The sequence below is a fragment of the Podarcis bocagei genome (genome assembly GCF_964188305.1).
Source record: "Podarcis bocagei genome assembly, chromosome: 12".
Classification (NCBI taxonomy): Eukaryota; Metazoa; Chordata; class Lepidosauria; order Squamata; family Lacertidae; genus Podarcis; species Podarcis bocagei.
The window spans coordinates 30,679,301-30,697,946 of NC_138137.1; the positions used below are offsets into that span (position 1 = coordinate 30,679,301).

The window sequence follows — 18,646 nt, forward strand, 5'->3', positions numbered from 1 at the left end:
TTCACGTTAAGTGAAAAGCTGCATCCACCACTAAAAGCAGGCTGGAAGTTAATGTTTGCATTTTACTTCTTGGTAGGGAATCTAGAGCCAATTTAGGAAGCTTACACTTTCTAAAGTGAGCGCCACATGAAGTACAGCTATGCCTTGTGCTATGCATTCCTGCGCATAATGTCTCCTTTCCCCCAGCAAGCACTGATCTATAGGTCATTTGGTTCTTCAGTTCATTGCTAGAATAGTGCAGAATCTGGATTTAAATAAAGGTGAAATGATATTTACTGTACCCAAACTTTGAGAATAGCATGGCAAAAGTTTCCATGAAACTACATCCTCTGCCTTTTTCACAATAGCCACCCTCATTCTGGAATTTTTCAGGCAGGAAATACTGAGGAAATGGTGCTAGGCAGCAGTGGAGATTGTAAAAATGACATATGTGGGGCAAAGTTTGCACCTGTTCATTTTCCCTCCTTACCACCAAGATGCTCCCCAGTTTTGCAGCCAGTCAACATGACAATACATATAAAGCATTTTTCACCTCCTTACTTGTAACTGCTACATGTCTGAGTACCTTCAAAAGCAAAAGGGTAAAATGTAGCCCTGTGAATGTTTACGCAGGATAAGTCTCATACTTTTCCATTGGGCTTACTTCCTAGTCAAGGACTGCAGCTCTAAGAAATGTTTTTGAGTGTCAATTCATTATTCTTACACATATTTATCAACATATAAGCAGTGTGAAATGCTGTTATGTAAATAAATAGTAGTAAATAAGTTTGGGTCCCCCCCTCTATTAAATAACAGCAGTTTTGACAAATGTGACAATATGTGTTCTTCATCAGTATATACTGTTGCTTGTAATCAGTCCTTTTTTTCTAAAAAAAATGTTTAGGGGTACTCTCATTTCCCTACTCTTTTTGAAATACTGCCCATCAATAAGACCAAACTTAGATTCACAAAATGTTTAGGGGTATGCATACCCCTGAGTACCCCCCCCCCCCAGAAAAAAGCACTGCTTGTAATAAAATAGGAATGAGTTCCCTAGTAATTGTAATGCATTCTTCCTGGATTCCCCTTAACTATTCTCTAGGAAATTAATCCCAGGAACTCTGTAATTTCTTTCATCTCTTTCTTCCTTCAAAATCAACAGCATGTCAGCTTCATCTGAGCTTGGATTCAGGTGTCATGTTATTTTCCATTTTCACTTTGTTAACCCATTGTTCATCAGTTCATCACTCTCTCTCTCTGTATGTATATGTATGTATATACATATATATACATATATGTATATATATACATATATGTATGTATATGTATATACACACACACATGCTTGTCCCAGGCTGTCTGATGCATCTGCTGGCAATGAAAGCTGATGAATGACCCATAATCCAGATCAGTGTCCCTCAATTTAGTGCCCTCCAGATGTTATTGGACTACATTTCCCATCAGCCCTCATCAAGCATGGCCAATGGTCAGTAGTGATGAACATTGTACCCTAAAAAATCTGGAGGTCGCCAGGTTGTGGAAGGCTGAACCTCAAAGACCACATTTAAAACATACATTTAAAGTACAGTGGTACCTCAGTTTACAAACTTAATCTGTTCCGGAAGTCCATTCTTAAACCGAAGCCATTCTTAAACCGAGGCGCGCTTTCCCTAATGAGGCCTCCCACCGCCGGTGCCCTTCCACCATTCGGCTTCTGTTCTTAGACCGAGGTAAAGTACGCAAACCGGGACACCACTTCCAGTTTTGCAGAGTTCATAAACCAAATAGTTTGTAAACAGTGTTGTTCTTAAACCGAGGTACCACTGTACTATGATACCCAAAGGAATTCTGGGTATGATAGTTTGTTAATCATGCTGAGAGTTGTTGGGAAACTCCTATTCCCTTCCCAGAGCTACAATTTCCAGAGTGGTTTAGTCAATCCTCCTTCCCAGGGACCTCTGGGAATTGTAATTCTGGGAGGTGAATAGTGGTCTCCTAACAACTCTCAGTACCCTTAACAAAAACTACTGCTCACAGAATTCTTTTGAGGGAAGCCATAACCATTTAAAGTGGTATCGTAGTGCTTTAAATGTATGGGGTGAATGTGGTCTAAGACGCCACAATAATTTTTCATTTGCCTCTGAATTATCGATTGATTTCACATATAGCTATAAGGGTGAGGCTGTATGTGTATTCACAGTGATTTCTGCAGTCCTTGCTGCATGAGGAAGCTGTCATAGCAGCTGTTGGTTATCTGAACTGTGAAATATATTTGTGTGATGAACGCAGGCTCATTTGGCACTATTCATATGTCAGAAATCGTTGCCTCTATTTGTGCATATCTATTACCACCACTTTTTTCTGCAGGGAACAATAGTGGGTCCTTTTTTTTAAAAAAAAAAATTAATCTCATTTGACTAGTGATTGACAGTTAACATTTTGTGCAGTTCTAGTGATAGGCCTTAATGTCAGTTAAGCATATCACACTGAAGTGTAATACCATCCACAATGGAGAGCCAATAAGAAAGAGCGAGAGAGAAAGAAAGGATGACACAGGAGACCCAGCCCATATGTTGCGCAATAGTGAGAGGAAAAGCAATTTAAAGGCAAAGGACAGCATGAACTGCTTGCACTACCTAATAACTAACAACCCAGGATGGAGCTAGAAGCAATCCCCATTGGATATTGGCCTCTGTGCCCTATCACAATACCCTTTCTCTGTGTTGTCAAAGGGAGGCTTTTCCGGGTCTTACATTTGGTGGCACTTCCTCCCCCCTCCCCCGACCCACAAGCCCATTAAGCACCCTCTAGTTTGGGAAGTGGTATCGGAGGCCCTTTCTCTGCTTAGCTTCCCCTCTGCACTGTCATTTCTGCCAAGTGCCCAGGAGTCAATAATTGGGTTAAGAAAAGGACAGCAGCCATCATCTAATCAGCTGGTCCATGTGCTGATAAAGAAAGAACACTTTTGCTAAGAGGAAAGCAAAAAAAAGGACTTAGGCTGCTGCATTTGGCAGCCAAGAGATTTAGTACAATTCCTTTCCATCAACTGGCAGCTACCCAGTTTCCTGAGGAAAGGAAAGTAGAAATGTCCTCCATATTGGCTGGTGGATAAGCAAAAACTAATTAATGAATGGATTAATTAAATGTTGGCTCTTTCCCGAATTCGGCTTCCTTTCAGACTGCTAACAGGAAGTGACATGGCCTCTGATCTGCCCTGCCCTTGTGATTCCACCCAGCAGCAGACAGTTGTTGACCAGGGACCTTCTTCCTCCCATGCTGAACATGAAATGTGCCTCTTCTAGAAGGTGGAGAAGTTTTGCCTACCCATCCACTTCTAGAAGGGATGGGACCTAATGTCTCTGAATATTGGCAGTAGGTCAACTATGAGGGATGAAACTGCTTGCAAGTATTTTATGCCATGGATGTAAAAATTAACTGGATTTCAAATGAGAATATTAATCAGCTCTGCCCCATATAAAAGGCTAATAGAATTGTAAACCATTTGTTGACATCAATTAGGCAGTGTACTAAGATGACTTTTCTTAATTGGAAATGAATTGTCACAGATACATAGTTAAAGGCACGTTACTATACATACACACACTTTTAATTATCAGCTTGGCAATTATAATTTTAGAAATAACTACATTCTGACTTGCTCATTACTGTAATTTAATATGGCTCTTAATACAATCTTTCGTATTGGATCCAGCATAAATAATCTAAAGTATTAACAAGTTAGTTATCTTAGTACAAACAGATTAAAGAAGCCTCTCCTCTAATTCTTGGCCATCTAAATTTCTAGAACAAGGTGCAGAAATGTCTGCTTCATGAAGCAGAAATCACTTCCCAGAAGATATGGGTATAAGAAGGCACATTTTATTGTGCAGTGTGTATCATGCAGTCATAAAAATTAATAAATGCATACATTTTCTGAGTACCTTAATGCTCTTTTACAGCTTTTGCCAACAAGAGACGCTACCAATTACCTTCCAGTCCTGTGTGATCACTAAGGAATGCCAGGTGTCAGAATGGTCTGAATGGAGTCCATGTTCCAAAACATGCTTTGATTTGACATCCCCTAAAGGAAATCGTACAAGAACACGGACCATTAAGCAGCTTCCTATTGGCAGTGAAAACGAGTGTCCAGAGCTAGAAGAAATGGAACAGTGCACATCTCAAGGAGATGGGGTGGCTCCGTGTATCACGTAAGTATTGACATGTCCTAGACCTTCAGCAATGAGTATGCCTGGGACTCATGTTATTCTTGCAGCCTGGGAGCTGCTTCAGGGGCCCTCTATTTTACATTAGTGGGGTGATGTGTGAAGCCCAGGGTTACATTTCAGATAAATAAATAGTAATGGAAGGAGCCCATTCTTTCTGTAGGGTTACCATGGCATGGGTCAGAGCTCCAGTGTGAGCTCCAGTCACATAGCCCTTGCCTTCTCCCATTACCCATTGGTGCAGGTAGGAACAATACTACTGAAGCTTCTATGCCACCAGACTAACATGTATCAGGCTTGCTTCAACTAATATGGAAATAGTTTCTGGTTTTCTACTGGGGTGTGCGTAAGAGTTCGGTACAGATTAGAAGGCCCCATACCTTAGTTGGTCAGTCAAGCTCATTCTTTTAGGGTGAAAGGAAGCAAATATTCACAGTTATCCAAAATAGAGCTACCACATTCACATGCGGGGCATTTACAAGAATTTACAAGGATTCCAACATTTTATAAGGCATTTTTTTTAACCCTGGGAAGGAGATTTTGGTTTTTCAAGGAATTGCTGTTGCCAGCAGTTGTGCTGATAGCAGCACTTGGAGAAGAGCTTTATTTTTGCCACCTCCAAATGCATCTTGAATTATGTACAATAAAACCATTTTGGGTCCTGGTAAATAGACGAAAAAGAGGTTCCTTTGGGCCTGCCACCTTAAAAGCGTTCTTTGTCATTCTTGGAAATCAGTAGTTTTGCAATATTGTGATCACCCTTCTTGTGGGCTCTAGTTCTTTCTTTCAAATTTTTTGAATAGTCCTTGCAAGATTTCACTTTCAAATGTAATTCTGGTTCATAATGTGTTTACTGTAGTGGGGCAGGAAGAGTTTTAAAAGCTGCAGTTAAATTAAAACTTAAGAGCAGACACCATGAGGTTATTGTTATGGAGGTATCTAAAAAATATACTACCCTGTGTAATGGATGAAGCCAGTGAACCAAAAGTACTCAAGATCATGTTTCCAATGGAACACAGAATTTCACAAGTGGAACATCACTGCAGTTCAGCCAGTGGCAAGAGAGGGCTCACAAGAGATAAGCAACAGCTATGTTTTTATCCACACTCACTTTTTATTGTGTATATAGATATAGATAGGGATATCCACTGGCTCTAGGAAATGAGTATGCCCATAATTTAGAAAGAAATTCCAGTTTTTATATGGGAGAGGGGCATTAGTTGCCTTATCTTCAATGTATTGCCAACTGGTATCCATCTCAGCAAGGTGGCACCAGAGTTTCATTTTGGGAGTAAATCAGTGTAATTGCTGGACAAGAGCAGTATTTTCCACAGAATATTTTTTGCAGCAAATTCTCAGTCTCTGAAGTATTCTACACACAGAGGGATAAAAGACCCATTCTGTGTGCAAGGCTGATAAATATTCCTTGAGCATCCTGATGTCTTCAGCAACTGGTCAGTAGGGGAAAGATCTAAAAGTAGCAGTAAATAAATTAGTCCTGCTTAGAGCCCAGAAGACGTGGCAGTAAGCAGTTTAGATTCAAACGATTTCTTTAATGTGCAGCTTCTAATTGAGATTAATATTAGCACATGAACATAGGGAACTGTCTGGGTTCCCTCCCCTCCTCCCACGTTTAATCTTCTCTTTCATTTTCTGGGAAGGAATCGCAGAGTGCAATAGTATGTATGCCTACTCAGAAGTAAGCCCCTTTAAACTCCCTGGTTAGTGTGTATAGTACAGGATTGCGGTCTTAGCAAAGCTATTTTTGATGTTGTGTTATTTTGCTTTCCTGTCTTTGATTGTGGGGCATTGTCATTCTTCTCGGAAGAAAAGAAATATCATTCTCCATCTCCTGTGGCCTGTAGAAATGGTTCCCTTGATATCTGCTTAAAGCGCTGGTTGAGTGGAGCGTCTTGTGACATTTCTTTCGCTTCATAAGGCTGATTGAGATTTTTAACTCTGTATCAGATCTTTTTTCTCTGTGCACTGGGCTGATTGGAAAGCTCACAGCTTCTGATCATTCATCATTGCTCAGCAGGGAGGCCTGTGCATTCCAGAGAAACCACCATCATCTTGACAATGAAGGAATGAAATATATATATATATATATATATATATATATATATATATATATATATGCGAAGCAGAAGTGAATAGGGAGCAAAAACTATAGCTATGCATGATAAACTTTTCTGTTTCTTATCAAAGGGAAACTGAAAGTTTCTAATTCCCTTCCCTGCATGCAACATTTTCAATGTATATGTGTTTATCTTGGATTTCCTTGTGTTTTCATTGCATTGTTTTAGCTTCAGATTGTTGTGGCAGCTTACCCAGGCACTCCGTTTTGCCTCCATTCATGCAGCAATCTGCCTGTCGGTTGTAATACATAAATAAATCTATTCATTCTTTCAATAATTATCTGTCATTTAGTGTAAATAAAGCACTCCTCTCTAACCTGGAATGCTGGGTTGCATCCAGACTAATAGTGCTATAGCCTTAATGCCCCTTGATCTCTAGGTAAGCGGTATAGGATTGTAGCCTTACTTAGTTTCACATCATTCCCATTGAAACCAGTGGGACCTAAGCCATGACAAGCTTGTATTGCTGATTTTAAAGGGACCTAAATTTAACTAAGGGGACGCGGGTGGCGCTGTGGGTAAAACCACAGTGCCTAGGACTTGCCGATCGCATGGTTGGCGGTTCGAATCCCCGCGGCGGGGTGCGCTCCCGTCGTTCGGTCCCAGCGCCTGCCAACCTAGCAGTTCGAAAGCACCCCTGGGTGCAAGTAGATAAATAGGGACCGCTTACCAGCGGGAAGGTAAACGGCGTTCCATGTGCTGCGCTGGCTCGCCAGATGCAGCTTGTCACGCTGGCCACGTGACCCGGAAGTGTCTGCGGACAGCGCTGGCTCCCAGTCTATAGAGTGAGATGAGCGCACAACCCTAGAGTCTGACAAGACTGACCCGTATGGGCAGGGGTACCTTTACCTTTACCTTTAAATTTAACTAATGTAGTCTGTATCTGAACCATTTTAGCTAATAAAAAAATAAACCTTTGGATTGCTTCCCTGCTGATAACGAAAGCCAAAATGTTAAGACACTTTGCTTATGACGTTAACTCTGATTGCTTTATCGTGCGTTTCAGTTGCTAGTTTTATCAATTGGCAATTTATTTGATTCAGGTATGGATGGAGAACCACAGAATGGACAGAATGTCGCATTGACCCTTTACTAAGCCAACAGGATAAACGTCGAGGAAATCAAACAGCTCTGTGTGGAGGTGGGATTCAGGTTCGGGAGGTATATTGTGTGCAAGCTAATGAAAATCTCCTCTCCTATTTAAATACCCTTAAGGAAAAAGAAGGTATGTTTGAAACAATAACGAATGAATTAGCATAAATGTTAAACCTTCCAACGTTACTGTTTTCAGTTCTCTTAAAATCACATTTCAGTTATAAGGTATAAATGCTTTCTGAGTTATGGTATTCGTGGAAATGTGGAGCATAATGACTACAAGACTGGGCCACAAATCAGGGAGTCTCTCCGGTTTGATTCTCATCGTTGCTGTTAATGTACTAGGTGGCCTTAGGCAACCCATTCTCAGCCTTATGTCCCCTCACCTGCAACACAGGTGACAGTAACTTACTTTACTGGGTTATTGTCAGGATGAAAACCACATAATGTGCATGAATAACAATTGAAAGTGTATACAAATGTGAAGTTTATTATTATTATTATTATTATTATTATCATCATCATCATCATCATCATCATCATCATCATCTTTAATTGGCCATCGTTTCTCAACTGAATGTTAGGAATTGCTAGTTCAGCACCAAATACTCACCTGCTTCAAGTATCCAATGAGCAAAGATGTGTATCTTGTAACTCAGTGCTTCATACACCTGTTACCTGAGACCCTTTAACCAGGGAACTGGGGCTGGCATAGGACACATACAACGTATGTGCTTTATCACTGAATTCTACACACTCTACTTATTTGATTGCCCTCAAGTTCCTTCACCATGCATAAAGGATCTTGCCAGCAAAAACAGTTAATTCTGTCATGCAATGCAGCTCCAGGTTGGTGACCCAGACACCGTTTGGGGTCAGTGGTATCTTATGTTTACCGCAGCCATATGCATTGGGGGACCAGGACAATGCTAGCTTTGTGAAATATATGAGAGCAGTCAAGTGATAATTGTCATCAGGAAGAAAACTATTTCTATTTCAAAATCCATTTTGTAGTTCTTCAGTAGCTCAGTTTCTCATTTAAATGAAAAGTTTATCTTTACATTCCCTTCTTATATTACCTGAAAAATCTCTTGAGTCTCACAACCCCTCTTCTCATTTATAGTGGGCAATGTTCCATTTAACAGTGTGTTGCTATGATCTCCCTCTTTTTTGCATGCCTCCCACAACTTAAGGCTGCCCGTGCCAATCTTGTCCTCTCCAGATGTTTTATTTATTGAATGAATTGATTTATATGCCGCCCCTTCATCAGAAACACAGCAAAAACTTTCTAAGACAGTTAAAACATTCTAAAAGCAATTGCAGTTAAAAGTATCCGAAAGCAGTTATAGGTCAGGACTTTCTAAAAGCAGTTAGAAACATTCTCCTGTCCAATGATCTTAAGGTTGCCAGGAACAGCGTTCTTCAGCCAAATGCTTGGTAAATAGGAATGTTTTCATATTCCTCCTGAAAATTAATCATGTTACAGACAGGCACACCACACTAGGGGAGGGCCTTCTACAACTGGGGAACCACCACTGAAAAGGCCCTGCCACAGGTCAGCACTAACTGGGTGGCCCCCAGTGGCAGCACCACCACAGCCTCACCTCCAAGATTTCATGTGCTAGTACTAACACCTTGAATTCGGCCTAGTAGGTCACTGGCAGCCAGTACAGAGCTTTCAGGACTGGTGTCACATGGTCCCATCGGGGCTGCCCACTTCCCAACCTAGCAGCTGCATTCTGCAGCCTCTGGACCATCTTCAAGGTAGCTCCACATAGAGTTTTGGATTAGAGCCCCAGCCCACATTGATATGCTGGCTGGGGCTGATGAGAGTCCTTGTCCAAAACATCTGGAATACATCAGGTTGATGAAGGCAGCCTTAAGGTTACTGTATATTTATGAAATCTAAGAAATGTTCAATGGGCATGGAGATTGCAAAAGAAAAAGGCTCCATAGACCACCCTGTCATGGAATCAGCATTCTATCATGTTAATCTTTCTCTAACAACTTGTAAAAACAAAGAGACTTTCCCTTCTCTGTATATACCAGCATTGAAATGGGAATTTTACAAGTTCACAAAACTCTTGATAACTTGCACTTGCGGAATTGCACAGTAGAACTTAACCAGTGGATTGTATCTTTAAGTAAGTGGCATTCTCTAAATAAGTGAAGCAATTGTATGGTATAATTTAACAATATAGTTCCCACCCCTTCTTTAATGGTATAAAACAATTCATAAAACCCAAATAAACTTGAATAAAATGCATCCTAGCCCACAGTTTCGAACGACCTGAAACACCCACAATATATTCTGGCATTAGGCTGTACATATTGACTTTTAAAGAAATACAGCCACAGAGGTGTCCTTAGCTTGTTTCAAATAAGAATTATGTTTTAGAGACCCAGAACACGGTCTGTGCACATGGAGGTGTTACTTGAGAAGGCTAGAGAGCCAAGTGCCGATTTTGATCCAGATACTTAGATCAAACCATTCTTGCTCTGCATGTGGTACATATTTCGACCCATTAATAATGATGGAAGTGCATAGTTTTTATAATGCAGACCATCTGAGAGGACAGGGCAATCAACCAGTCAATGAGGAAGAATCAAAATGTTTATACCATTTAGATGGTGACAGTAAGTCTTGCATAAAGAAAGACGTTAATAAAGCCAGCAACAAATTTCCAAAGGGGATCAGGATTTCAGTAGTCCATAACATCTTTTCTTAGTATAGGCTGACATCAAAGCTATTCTTGTTAGAATGTGTTAGGAGAACTGGAGACTATTGAACTGCTCTGTCTCAGTAACCTTCCCTAGAGGTTCAGCTAGTAAAGAGAGAAAGTTGAGCTTATGTTTATAAAGCTGTAGGAGGCAGGAGGACATCACAGGGGTAAACTGTATTGAGATTTCTATGTATTATTCAAAGGTGATGTGACCTTCCCACATCTGCTCGCTCTCTCACTCACATACAGGCAGGCAGGCCTGCATATACACATAGGGGGAACACACACACACACACACACACACACACACACACACACACACACACACCCTACCTCCCACTTCTCTGCCAGTCTGTGCTGATCAGCACAGTTTGAAATAGGGAATGGCAAACAAACAAAGGAAACTCAGCCACTATAGCTGTTAGATGCTCCATACTTGCAGTGTAAGCTGTGTAATTTGAAGCAGCTCGTTCTGTCTTAGGCTGTATTAAAAACCCTCCGTTCTCTTGTATTCATGGCGGTCTTTGTCCCTGCTATTTCAGAAAGTCAGTCACAGAGCACATCGAGGGCTAGTGCTGCACCACTTCTATCAATCACTTTTGAAATAACAGGTATGTAATTGAGGCCTTCAGTCTGACGTTTCACTGAAACACGTCTAAGGACTCGCTCTTCAGTTTGAGAAAAGTGTGTTGGCTGTATAGAGGACACACTGCTCTATTAAAAACAAACAAACCAGTTTCTCTGTTTCTGAAGCTGTGGGCTTTCACATTAAAATGTTGAAGATATTAAAAAGAATGATAAAAGAGCATAACTGATTACACTTCGGCATGCATAGAACAATACGGATAAACTATAAATTTATTTCTCATATTCCTTTTAATGCATTTAGCGGCTCCTTTACTTCCTGTGCCGTACAAAACATTGTGACTTACATGTTCTATTGCTTATCAACCTTAATTCAGAAAGTAAGGGGTTGCTTTCACCTGCATGTGCAAAGCTGGGGGTGCCTTCCAGATGTTGTTGGACTTTAGTTATCATGGCCAATATAGTCAGTTATAGTGGGATTTGTAACCCAACCACCTCTGTAGGACACCACACTGACTACTCCTGGTCTGGAGAGCCTTTGGTTGTTATCACAAGGACCTTCTTGGCAGTGGCCACACAGTGAAATTTGATCCCTTTGGATTCTAGGCAGGCCTCTTCTAAGTTGGCCACAAAGACCATCTTTTTTCTAAAGGCCGTCAATGTTTTCTATGCCAAGAGTATAGAATGGAGATGATGTTGAAGTCTACTGCAATTCCTTTTTCATGGCTGTATTGTTAATTTCTGTGCTGGGATTAGGTTTTAGTGTTCTAAATGAATATTTTAAATGGTTTTATTTGGCTGTGTATTTATGTTGTGAGCCACTTTGTGGAGCAATAAATTATGCAATTTCATTGCAGCCTCAGTTACTAGAGTAAAGGATTTCCTAGAGTGAAGTAGCTTTGTTCGTAAATAAAAAAAACAACCTTCCTCCATATATGCGATCCTCTTCTGTAAATCTGATACAGTGAAATTGTGCAAGATGATCCTCAATGGTTTGGGCTGGAGATAACACTATAGCATGCACCATTCACAAGACTGGGCTGGAAACAGCATGGACCAGCTTTTCTTCTCTTTTTTTAAAGCTAAAAATGGAGCTTTGTTGTTCAGAGGCAGTATACTTGTGATTGAGTTATCCCACAGCTTATGTGCTGTTTATGAGCCCCCGGTGGTTATGGCTGGCTATTATTGGAGAATCCAGCTAGTCAATTCTTATTGCTTAAGTGTCTCTAACTAGTTTGTGTGATGTGCTCCCGGCTATCTCAAGAGTCATAGAAAGCTTCCTAAGGAGATACACTTTGCTTCTATTTCCTGTGCCATTGCATGCATGTACCCGGGGAAGGGATCCTCATAGGCCACTGGTTTAATAATTCTGTCCGGCTGTAGCATACAGAAAGCACACTTCTGTCATTTCCCCCTCTTGCAGGAAAGAGGAGTTTGAGAAACTACACAGCATATGTATACCTATTCAAACCTCCTTTTCTTTAACAGTGTGGTCTGAAATAGCCTTTTGAAAGTGGTGTCATTGCTTATGGCACAGCTGTGTTTTCGTTGCATGGAATGGAAGAACAGAATGCTTGGAAATTATGCAGTGTTTTCAGAGATTTCCAAACGTCATGTCTTGGATATGAACTAGCTCTAGTAGAGCTTCTAGTACAGCTTCCTGGGCTCTAACTGCCCCCCCCCCATTTCAAAAACTAGAGGGCACCAGCTTGAGGAAGACCAAATTAAAGAGATGAGAAAGCACTCTCTGATGGGTAGCAGTGTTGACTTGCAGCAAAGCTTCATTCATGTGTGAAATAAAAAACAAAGAACCCCATTGTGCTGTCTTTTTCTTCCCTATAGCATCTAAGCCAGTGGACTACAAACTGTGCACAGGGCCAACACCTAGCACAACGCAATTGTGCCATATTCCGTGCCCCATAGAGTGTGAGGTATCAGCCTGGTCCGCTTGGGGGCCATGTACCTTTGAAAGCTGTGATGACCAACAAGCCAAAAAGGGTATGTGCAATTTTTAAATAAATGGGTATTAGTTGCTTTTATTGCATACTGAGCTATGTTAGAATAATGTTTGAGCTCTAGGTGGATTTTGACATAAGCCTCGTATACAGATAGGTGGCCAGTGCCACCAAAATTTGATCAGAGAGAGATTCCATGTTTGCTGCCAATATTAAATAGGAATTCAAACAGGCATTACTGCCTGAGTTTCAGAACCTTAAGGCAGTACTGTCCATCTGAATTCTTCTTTTATTGTAGCCATTGTTGATAATAAGGACTTCACTGAAGAAGGGGTATGTGTCGAGGACGTCTCCCAACCAAAGGAATGTATATGTCTGAGATTTAACTCTTTATTGTCAAAGGTAACACAGTCGCTTCTACAGCTCTGGACACTGACCCACACCAATCTAGCGTCTAGGCAGGTCCGTGCCATAAGGAGAAATTGCAACAACTGGGGACTACTCTCCCTCCAGCAGTTTATGTACATTCCTCCTCTGGGCTGCACACATATAGCTAGAGACTACGCCTGCTTGGAAGCTGCTTCTGCTCTTCCCACTTCAGTTCTCTGCTGGTTCTGGGAGACAGTGGTGCAGGGGAGAGTGGGGAAGCACCCGGCCCTTAACTGCACTGGCCTGCCTCTTCCTCCAGCTCTGAAGCTTCCTGTGCCTCTGAAGCTCTCCCTTCCTCCTGGCTGGTACAGGTCCCCACAGACCACTGCCCCACTGCGCCCCCATAAATGGCTCAGGACTGCAATACCTCAAGGACCGCCTCTCCCCATATGAATTGCCCTAGACCCTGTGATCATCATCTGAGGCCCTTCTTCATGTGCCTCCTCCATGAGAGGTCCAGTGGGTGATAACATGATGACAGGCCTTTTTCTGGTGGCTCCCTGTTTGTGGAATGCTCTCCCCAGGCGGCCTCGCCTGGTGCCTTCATTATATATATGAAAACATTTCTCTGTATCCAGGCCTTTGGCTGATTAAACAATTTATTGCTTTTTAAATGTGTTTGTGGGAGCAGGGCGGAGGGTTATGGGTTTGGGTTTTTTATGTACTTTGTGTTTTCATTTTGTATTTTTATGTGGCAAACTGCCCGTGATCTTTGTTGAGAGGGTTGTATACAAATAATGTTAAGAAGCAGCTGCAGTGCTTTGGAGATCAGTTGAGGCAAGTCAGAAAACAGGGTGGACTTGCCAATATTTCAGAGAAGGAAATATTTCTGCAGAGAAAGTCACCTTCACTCACAAACAGAAATCCCCATGGACTTAGTTATGGCATTCTTGACACCATCCATCTGGAATGATTTGTGCTCACGAAATAGCCAAGCATTCAGCTTCCAAAGAAATATTTTGCTCTTCAAAATGTTTATGTGTACATAATAAAACCATTCCTCTCAGCGAATCGCAGGCACATTGCAATGGTTTGCTCCAGGAATTTACAGTAGCATTTTAACTGGAGCGGCTCCTGAGTCATGTCAAAGAGCCAAACTAGCCTTGCAGAACAGTCACACGCATCTTAAACACCTTAGTCAAGTTCACCTACAAAGCAAAGGTGGGAAACTCTACTCATCACACCAGAGGCAAGTAATCTGCCACCCTCAAGATGTTGCCAGACCACAGCTCCCATCATCCCTGACCATTGGGCCATTCTGCCTGGGGCTGATGGGAGTTGGAGCCCAACAACATCCAAAGGGCTACAGGTTCCGCACTCCTCCTTTCTACCAAAAAAGTCAATGAAGAGTGGAACAAAATCAGCCTGCCTCCTGTCTTACCTCCCCATCCCATCTAGCTTTTAAGTGTCCCGCGGTCCCAAGGCTGAGATACTGGAAGCGAACTGTGATGGGGATTGCTGGAAACCATAGAGTGGAGAGAAGGAAGCAGTCTTCCATCTTCCCGGTGCTCTCCTTTTTCTCTAAAGAGTAGACCCTACCTATTTTATATGTGAATGGGACAAGCATCTGTTTAACATGCTGGCCCCAATTGTGCTACCTTCATGCTGTTGTCCCTTCCTCTGACCTACCAGTTTTGCAATTTATGATTCTTAGTCTGCACCTGCACCCCACATTATTGTTGCATCCTTTCCTTTCCTCTCCTCTCCTCTCCTCTCCTCTCCTCTCCTCTCCTCCTCTCCTCTCCTCTCCTCTCCTCTCCTCTCCTTTCCTTTCTCCTTTCTCCTTTCTCCTTTCTCCTTTCTCCTTTCTCCTTTCTCCTTTCTCCTTTCTCCTTTCTCCTTTCCTTTTTCCTTTCCTTTTTCCTTTCCTTTCCTTTCCTTTCCTGCTGTTGTTTCCAGGGAGATCTACCCCCACCAACCTGTCTGCTGAAATCAGATTTGCACAGGTTGCAGGGGCTGGAGTATGCAAGAAAGAAGCTCTAGGTTAGTCACCTCTGTTAGGGATGGGGAAGATGCAGGAGCCACAATGAGGACCCCTGAAAACCTGACGTAGATCTTATTAGCATGGCCCATTCCAAAATTTATCACAGTAATGGAGGCCAGATCCAGAAATATTTTAATCTCCTGACTAGTCAACAGTGAAAAGTCCCCTTCCAGGCATAACTGCTCACACACCCACATACAATCTTACCCTTCCCCGCCTTCACATTTCAGCTTCATTTTGAACACAGCCATTGTACTGTAACTTTAAAATCTATTTTTTCTGCCACCTTGAGGCAAATAGTTGAAGAGAGACATAATTCATTTTACTTTTACTTAGTCTCTTTCTGTCTTTGCCTTTCTCTGTTTTGGTGGGCTCCTCTTGCCTTTGGATTTGGAAGCAAACTGACCTCTGCAGTTTACTTAAACCTTTTCAGGAATGTTCTGCAGGAATTACAAACTTCCCCCCTTTTTATTTGCTTGTTCCTATTTGCTACTTAATCAGTACAAACTCTCCCCTTCCCTCTTTCTCATCTTATGTTTTTCAGGCTGCAGTCCTTTATCCCCTACCCGGGAGTAAGCTCTATTGGACTCAGTAGGGCTTACTTTTGAGTAGACATATATGGGATTGTTATGTACGTCATTCTCTTTTATTGATAAATATGTGTATTTGTCAGCTTTTTAAAAACCCCTCAAACACTTATAATTGTGATCCTTCTTTTTCTCTTACCTATATTTCCTGTTTCTGTTTCTCCTACACTTTTGTTCCATTCTGTTTCTTTTCCTTCAGATTCAGTTATTCTTTTTTTAATGGCCCACATTTGCCTCAGAGCTGCCTCACAAAAAGCTAAATATATTTCAAGAACTAAGAGCTGAAGCCTGGCTACACCTTGAATTGAGCGCTGAAGATCAAGGTTTTATGCCATGCCTGCTCTTCAGTCAGAATTGCACTTTTCTGGATTTTGGGGTCATCAGAGACTTACTTGAGCAGCTTTTCTCCTCAGAGGTAGAAGATTAAAGTTTAGAAAACAAAGGCGATCTGAATATATTTGTTTTATGGTTGATGCTGTCAAATACTAAATCACATTTCCGATGCCAGTATGTAAAAAGATGGCAAAAAAGCATGAGGTGGGAAGAGCCTTTCCCCCGCCCATACATTTTTTAAAATCAAACCTCCTATGACTGCTTTCATGAGACAGGGAGGGCAAAGGTGGAGCACACAGGTGACCAGCCTCACACATGGATTTTCTTCACATCCTCAAGTATATGAAAAGTATCTATATAAACAGAACAGGCAAATGTCAAGGGGTAACTCCAGCATTATGCAACTTACCCAGCGGCTGCACTTGAAATGTGTTTTTCAGATTTATCACACACACACAGAAACACACACACACACACACACACACACACACACACAAACACACAATGCAGAAGTCAGCAGTTCATTGGTAAGAGTTCCAAGACTTTCAAGGTTTGGATATTTTGTTATTTCGGAGATGTTAATTACATAAAGTCTTGTATTGAACAAACATGTCACAGCTGTCTTTAGGAAGCACTTGGTAAAAACCATACGGTTTAAAACGTGAATGGGAAACGATGATTATACCTCGTGCATTGAAATCGCTGTGATAATTGCTCCTTATTTCTCATACTCAAGGTTTTAAACTAAGGAAACGTCGCATTACAAATGAACCTACAGGAGGCACTGGCAACTGTCCTCATCTGCTTGAAGCCATCCCATGTGAAGAACCTTCTTGCTTTGACTGGAGGATAGTACGACTGGAAGACTGCATTCCAGACAATGAGAAGGAGTGTGGGCCTGGTACTCAGGTGCCACAGGTGGTCTGCATCAACAGTGATGGTACGCTGATCTGCCCGTTTTCTGGGGTTTCTCATTCATTTATTCTAGGGAGTTGGTGTTTCACAGGGGGAAAAAGAAGGGAGGGGGAAGGAAAACCCCAGTCCTCTTGAGTTCCTATGATGGGCACTAGGATCCTGTGTGTACAGCAATGGAAATGGTTGTTGTTTTTTTTGGCTCTAGAAGCCAACTGTTCTCCTTCCAAATTGCAAGCGCTGGCCCATCATTGTGGCACCTTCCAGAAGTTGTACTACAACAAAATCTAGAGGTCACCATGTTAGCTATCCTTGGAATAGACAAATGCTGTGTTTTGAACTGTCTGCTTTTTTTTTTTTTAAAAAAACTCAGATAGTATTGAATGGAAGAAGAGGAAATTGTTTGAAGAAAATGGGAGATAAAAACAACCAGCTGCAACCTGCATTGTGGTTGTAGTGTTCTGATTAAACAGTGGCTATAGATTCGAAGCAAAATTTACTATACATGTTCCAGCAATGGATGTAGATCTTGTACTATCAGAAAGTAAAGACACGGCTTGGATTAGTTCAAATCACAAACAGTTGGTGGGTTGCCAACATTCCTTTACATGTGCCAAATTTATGCTGATGGAACGGCAGTGTGAATGAGGGGTGGATGTGTGTAATTGTTGACAGGATGGTAGGGAGTTATCAGAAATGTGATGTGAACTCCCATGCTCATTCACTATCTGAGTTGCCATTTTTATCATGAATTTTGACAGGCTAATTTTCACTAGTGTGAAGTGTCAGTGTTTTCAGTATTTCTTTAGAAGATGGAGGTGGAAATAGAATCGGTAAAAAAGGAAACGATAAGAATGTGCTTGGTAGATTGACTCAAATTTTCATTTCTTTTTTTTTTTTAGTTGAACAGAATTCAACTGGAAATTAATGTTTCCCTCTCTGTCCAAACGCAGATTAATACTAATCTGTGAGCTATTGCTCCTTTGGCAGGTTAATAATATCTTAAGAAACAAAGTGTAAGGGCATGAGTACATATTTTTAAAAAAATCTGCATGGGGCTGCCATTGAAATTGATGCTGCTCCTTCCTTTCATCATAGGGATAGGCTTGGGGTGGCTGTAACATGAGGTTCAGCCCTTTGAAGTTGGTTTGACAGGTCATGTTGTGGAACAATTCCATGGGCAAAGGAAATGCTATTGTATCATGGTTTGAAAGGGAAAGAATTACATCATATTGATTTTTCACAATAATTGCTATATATGGCAATATGCATGTATAACATAATAATTGCTATATGGCAATATGCATGAATGTCTTCTATTAAAAAGTTAATTTGAAGGAATAGAAAAAGTGGATGGGTGGAGAGATGCATATATACTCAGGGCTTTTTCTTCAGCCAGAAAAAAGCTCAACAACTTAGGGTTGTCCGCCAGAAAAAAGTAGGAGTTCCTGCACCTCTTTTTCTAGAAAAAAGCACTGTATATACTTAGATTTGCACAGTTATTTTCGCATATGCATCAACCAGGTGTAGTTTTGTTAGTAATACTACAGTGTGCTCCAAACTGTCAATAAAACATTTTTAAAAAATGACAGTGCAAGTTGTGCGGCAGAGCCAGAGTCTTGTAAATGCTTCAGACAGATTGAAGCGAGAGGTCACCTGGTATGCGTTTAGCCGTTACACCAAATGTTATTTTGTAATTAAAT

General features: G+C 41.4%; 1 protein-coding gene across 5 annotated transcripts in view; it reads left to right on the forward strand.

Moving 5' to 3' along the window:
- The window catches only part of THSD7A (thrombospondin type 1 domain containing 7A), a 268,112-nt gene that overhangs the window by 139,600 nt on the left and 109,866 nt on the right, over positions 1 to 18,646 (forward strand). For 4 of the 5 annotated variants that reach the window (XM_081164264.1, XM_081164266.1, XM_081164267.1 and 1 more), the window contains exons 4-8: positions 3,939 to 4,187; positions 7,384 to 7,565; positions 10,701 to 10,769; positions 12,586 to 12,741; positions 16,768 to 16,971. In XM_081164264.1, coding sequence (XP_081020390.1) covers positions 3,939 to 4,187; positions 7,384 to 7,565; positions 10,701 to 10,769; positions 12,586 to 12,741; positions 16,768 to 16,971 — 860 coding nt within the window. The remainder of the gene's footprint in view (positions 1 to 3,938; positions 4,188 to 7,383; positions 7,566 to 10,700; positions 10,770 to 12,585; positions 12,742 to 16,767; positions 16,972 to 18,646) is intronic. The other variant, XM_081164265.1, reaches the window with a different exon arrangement.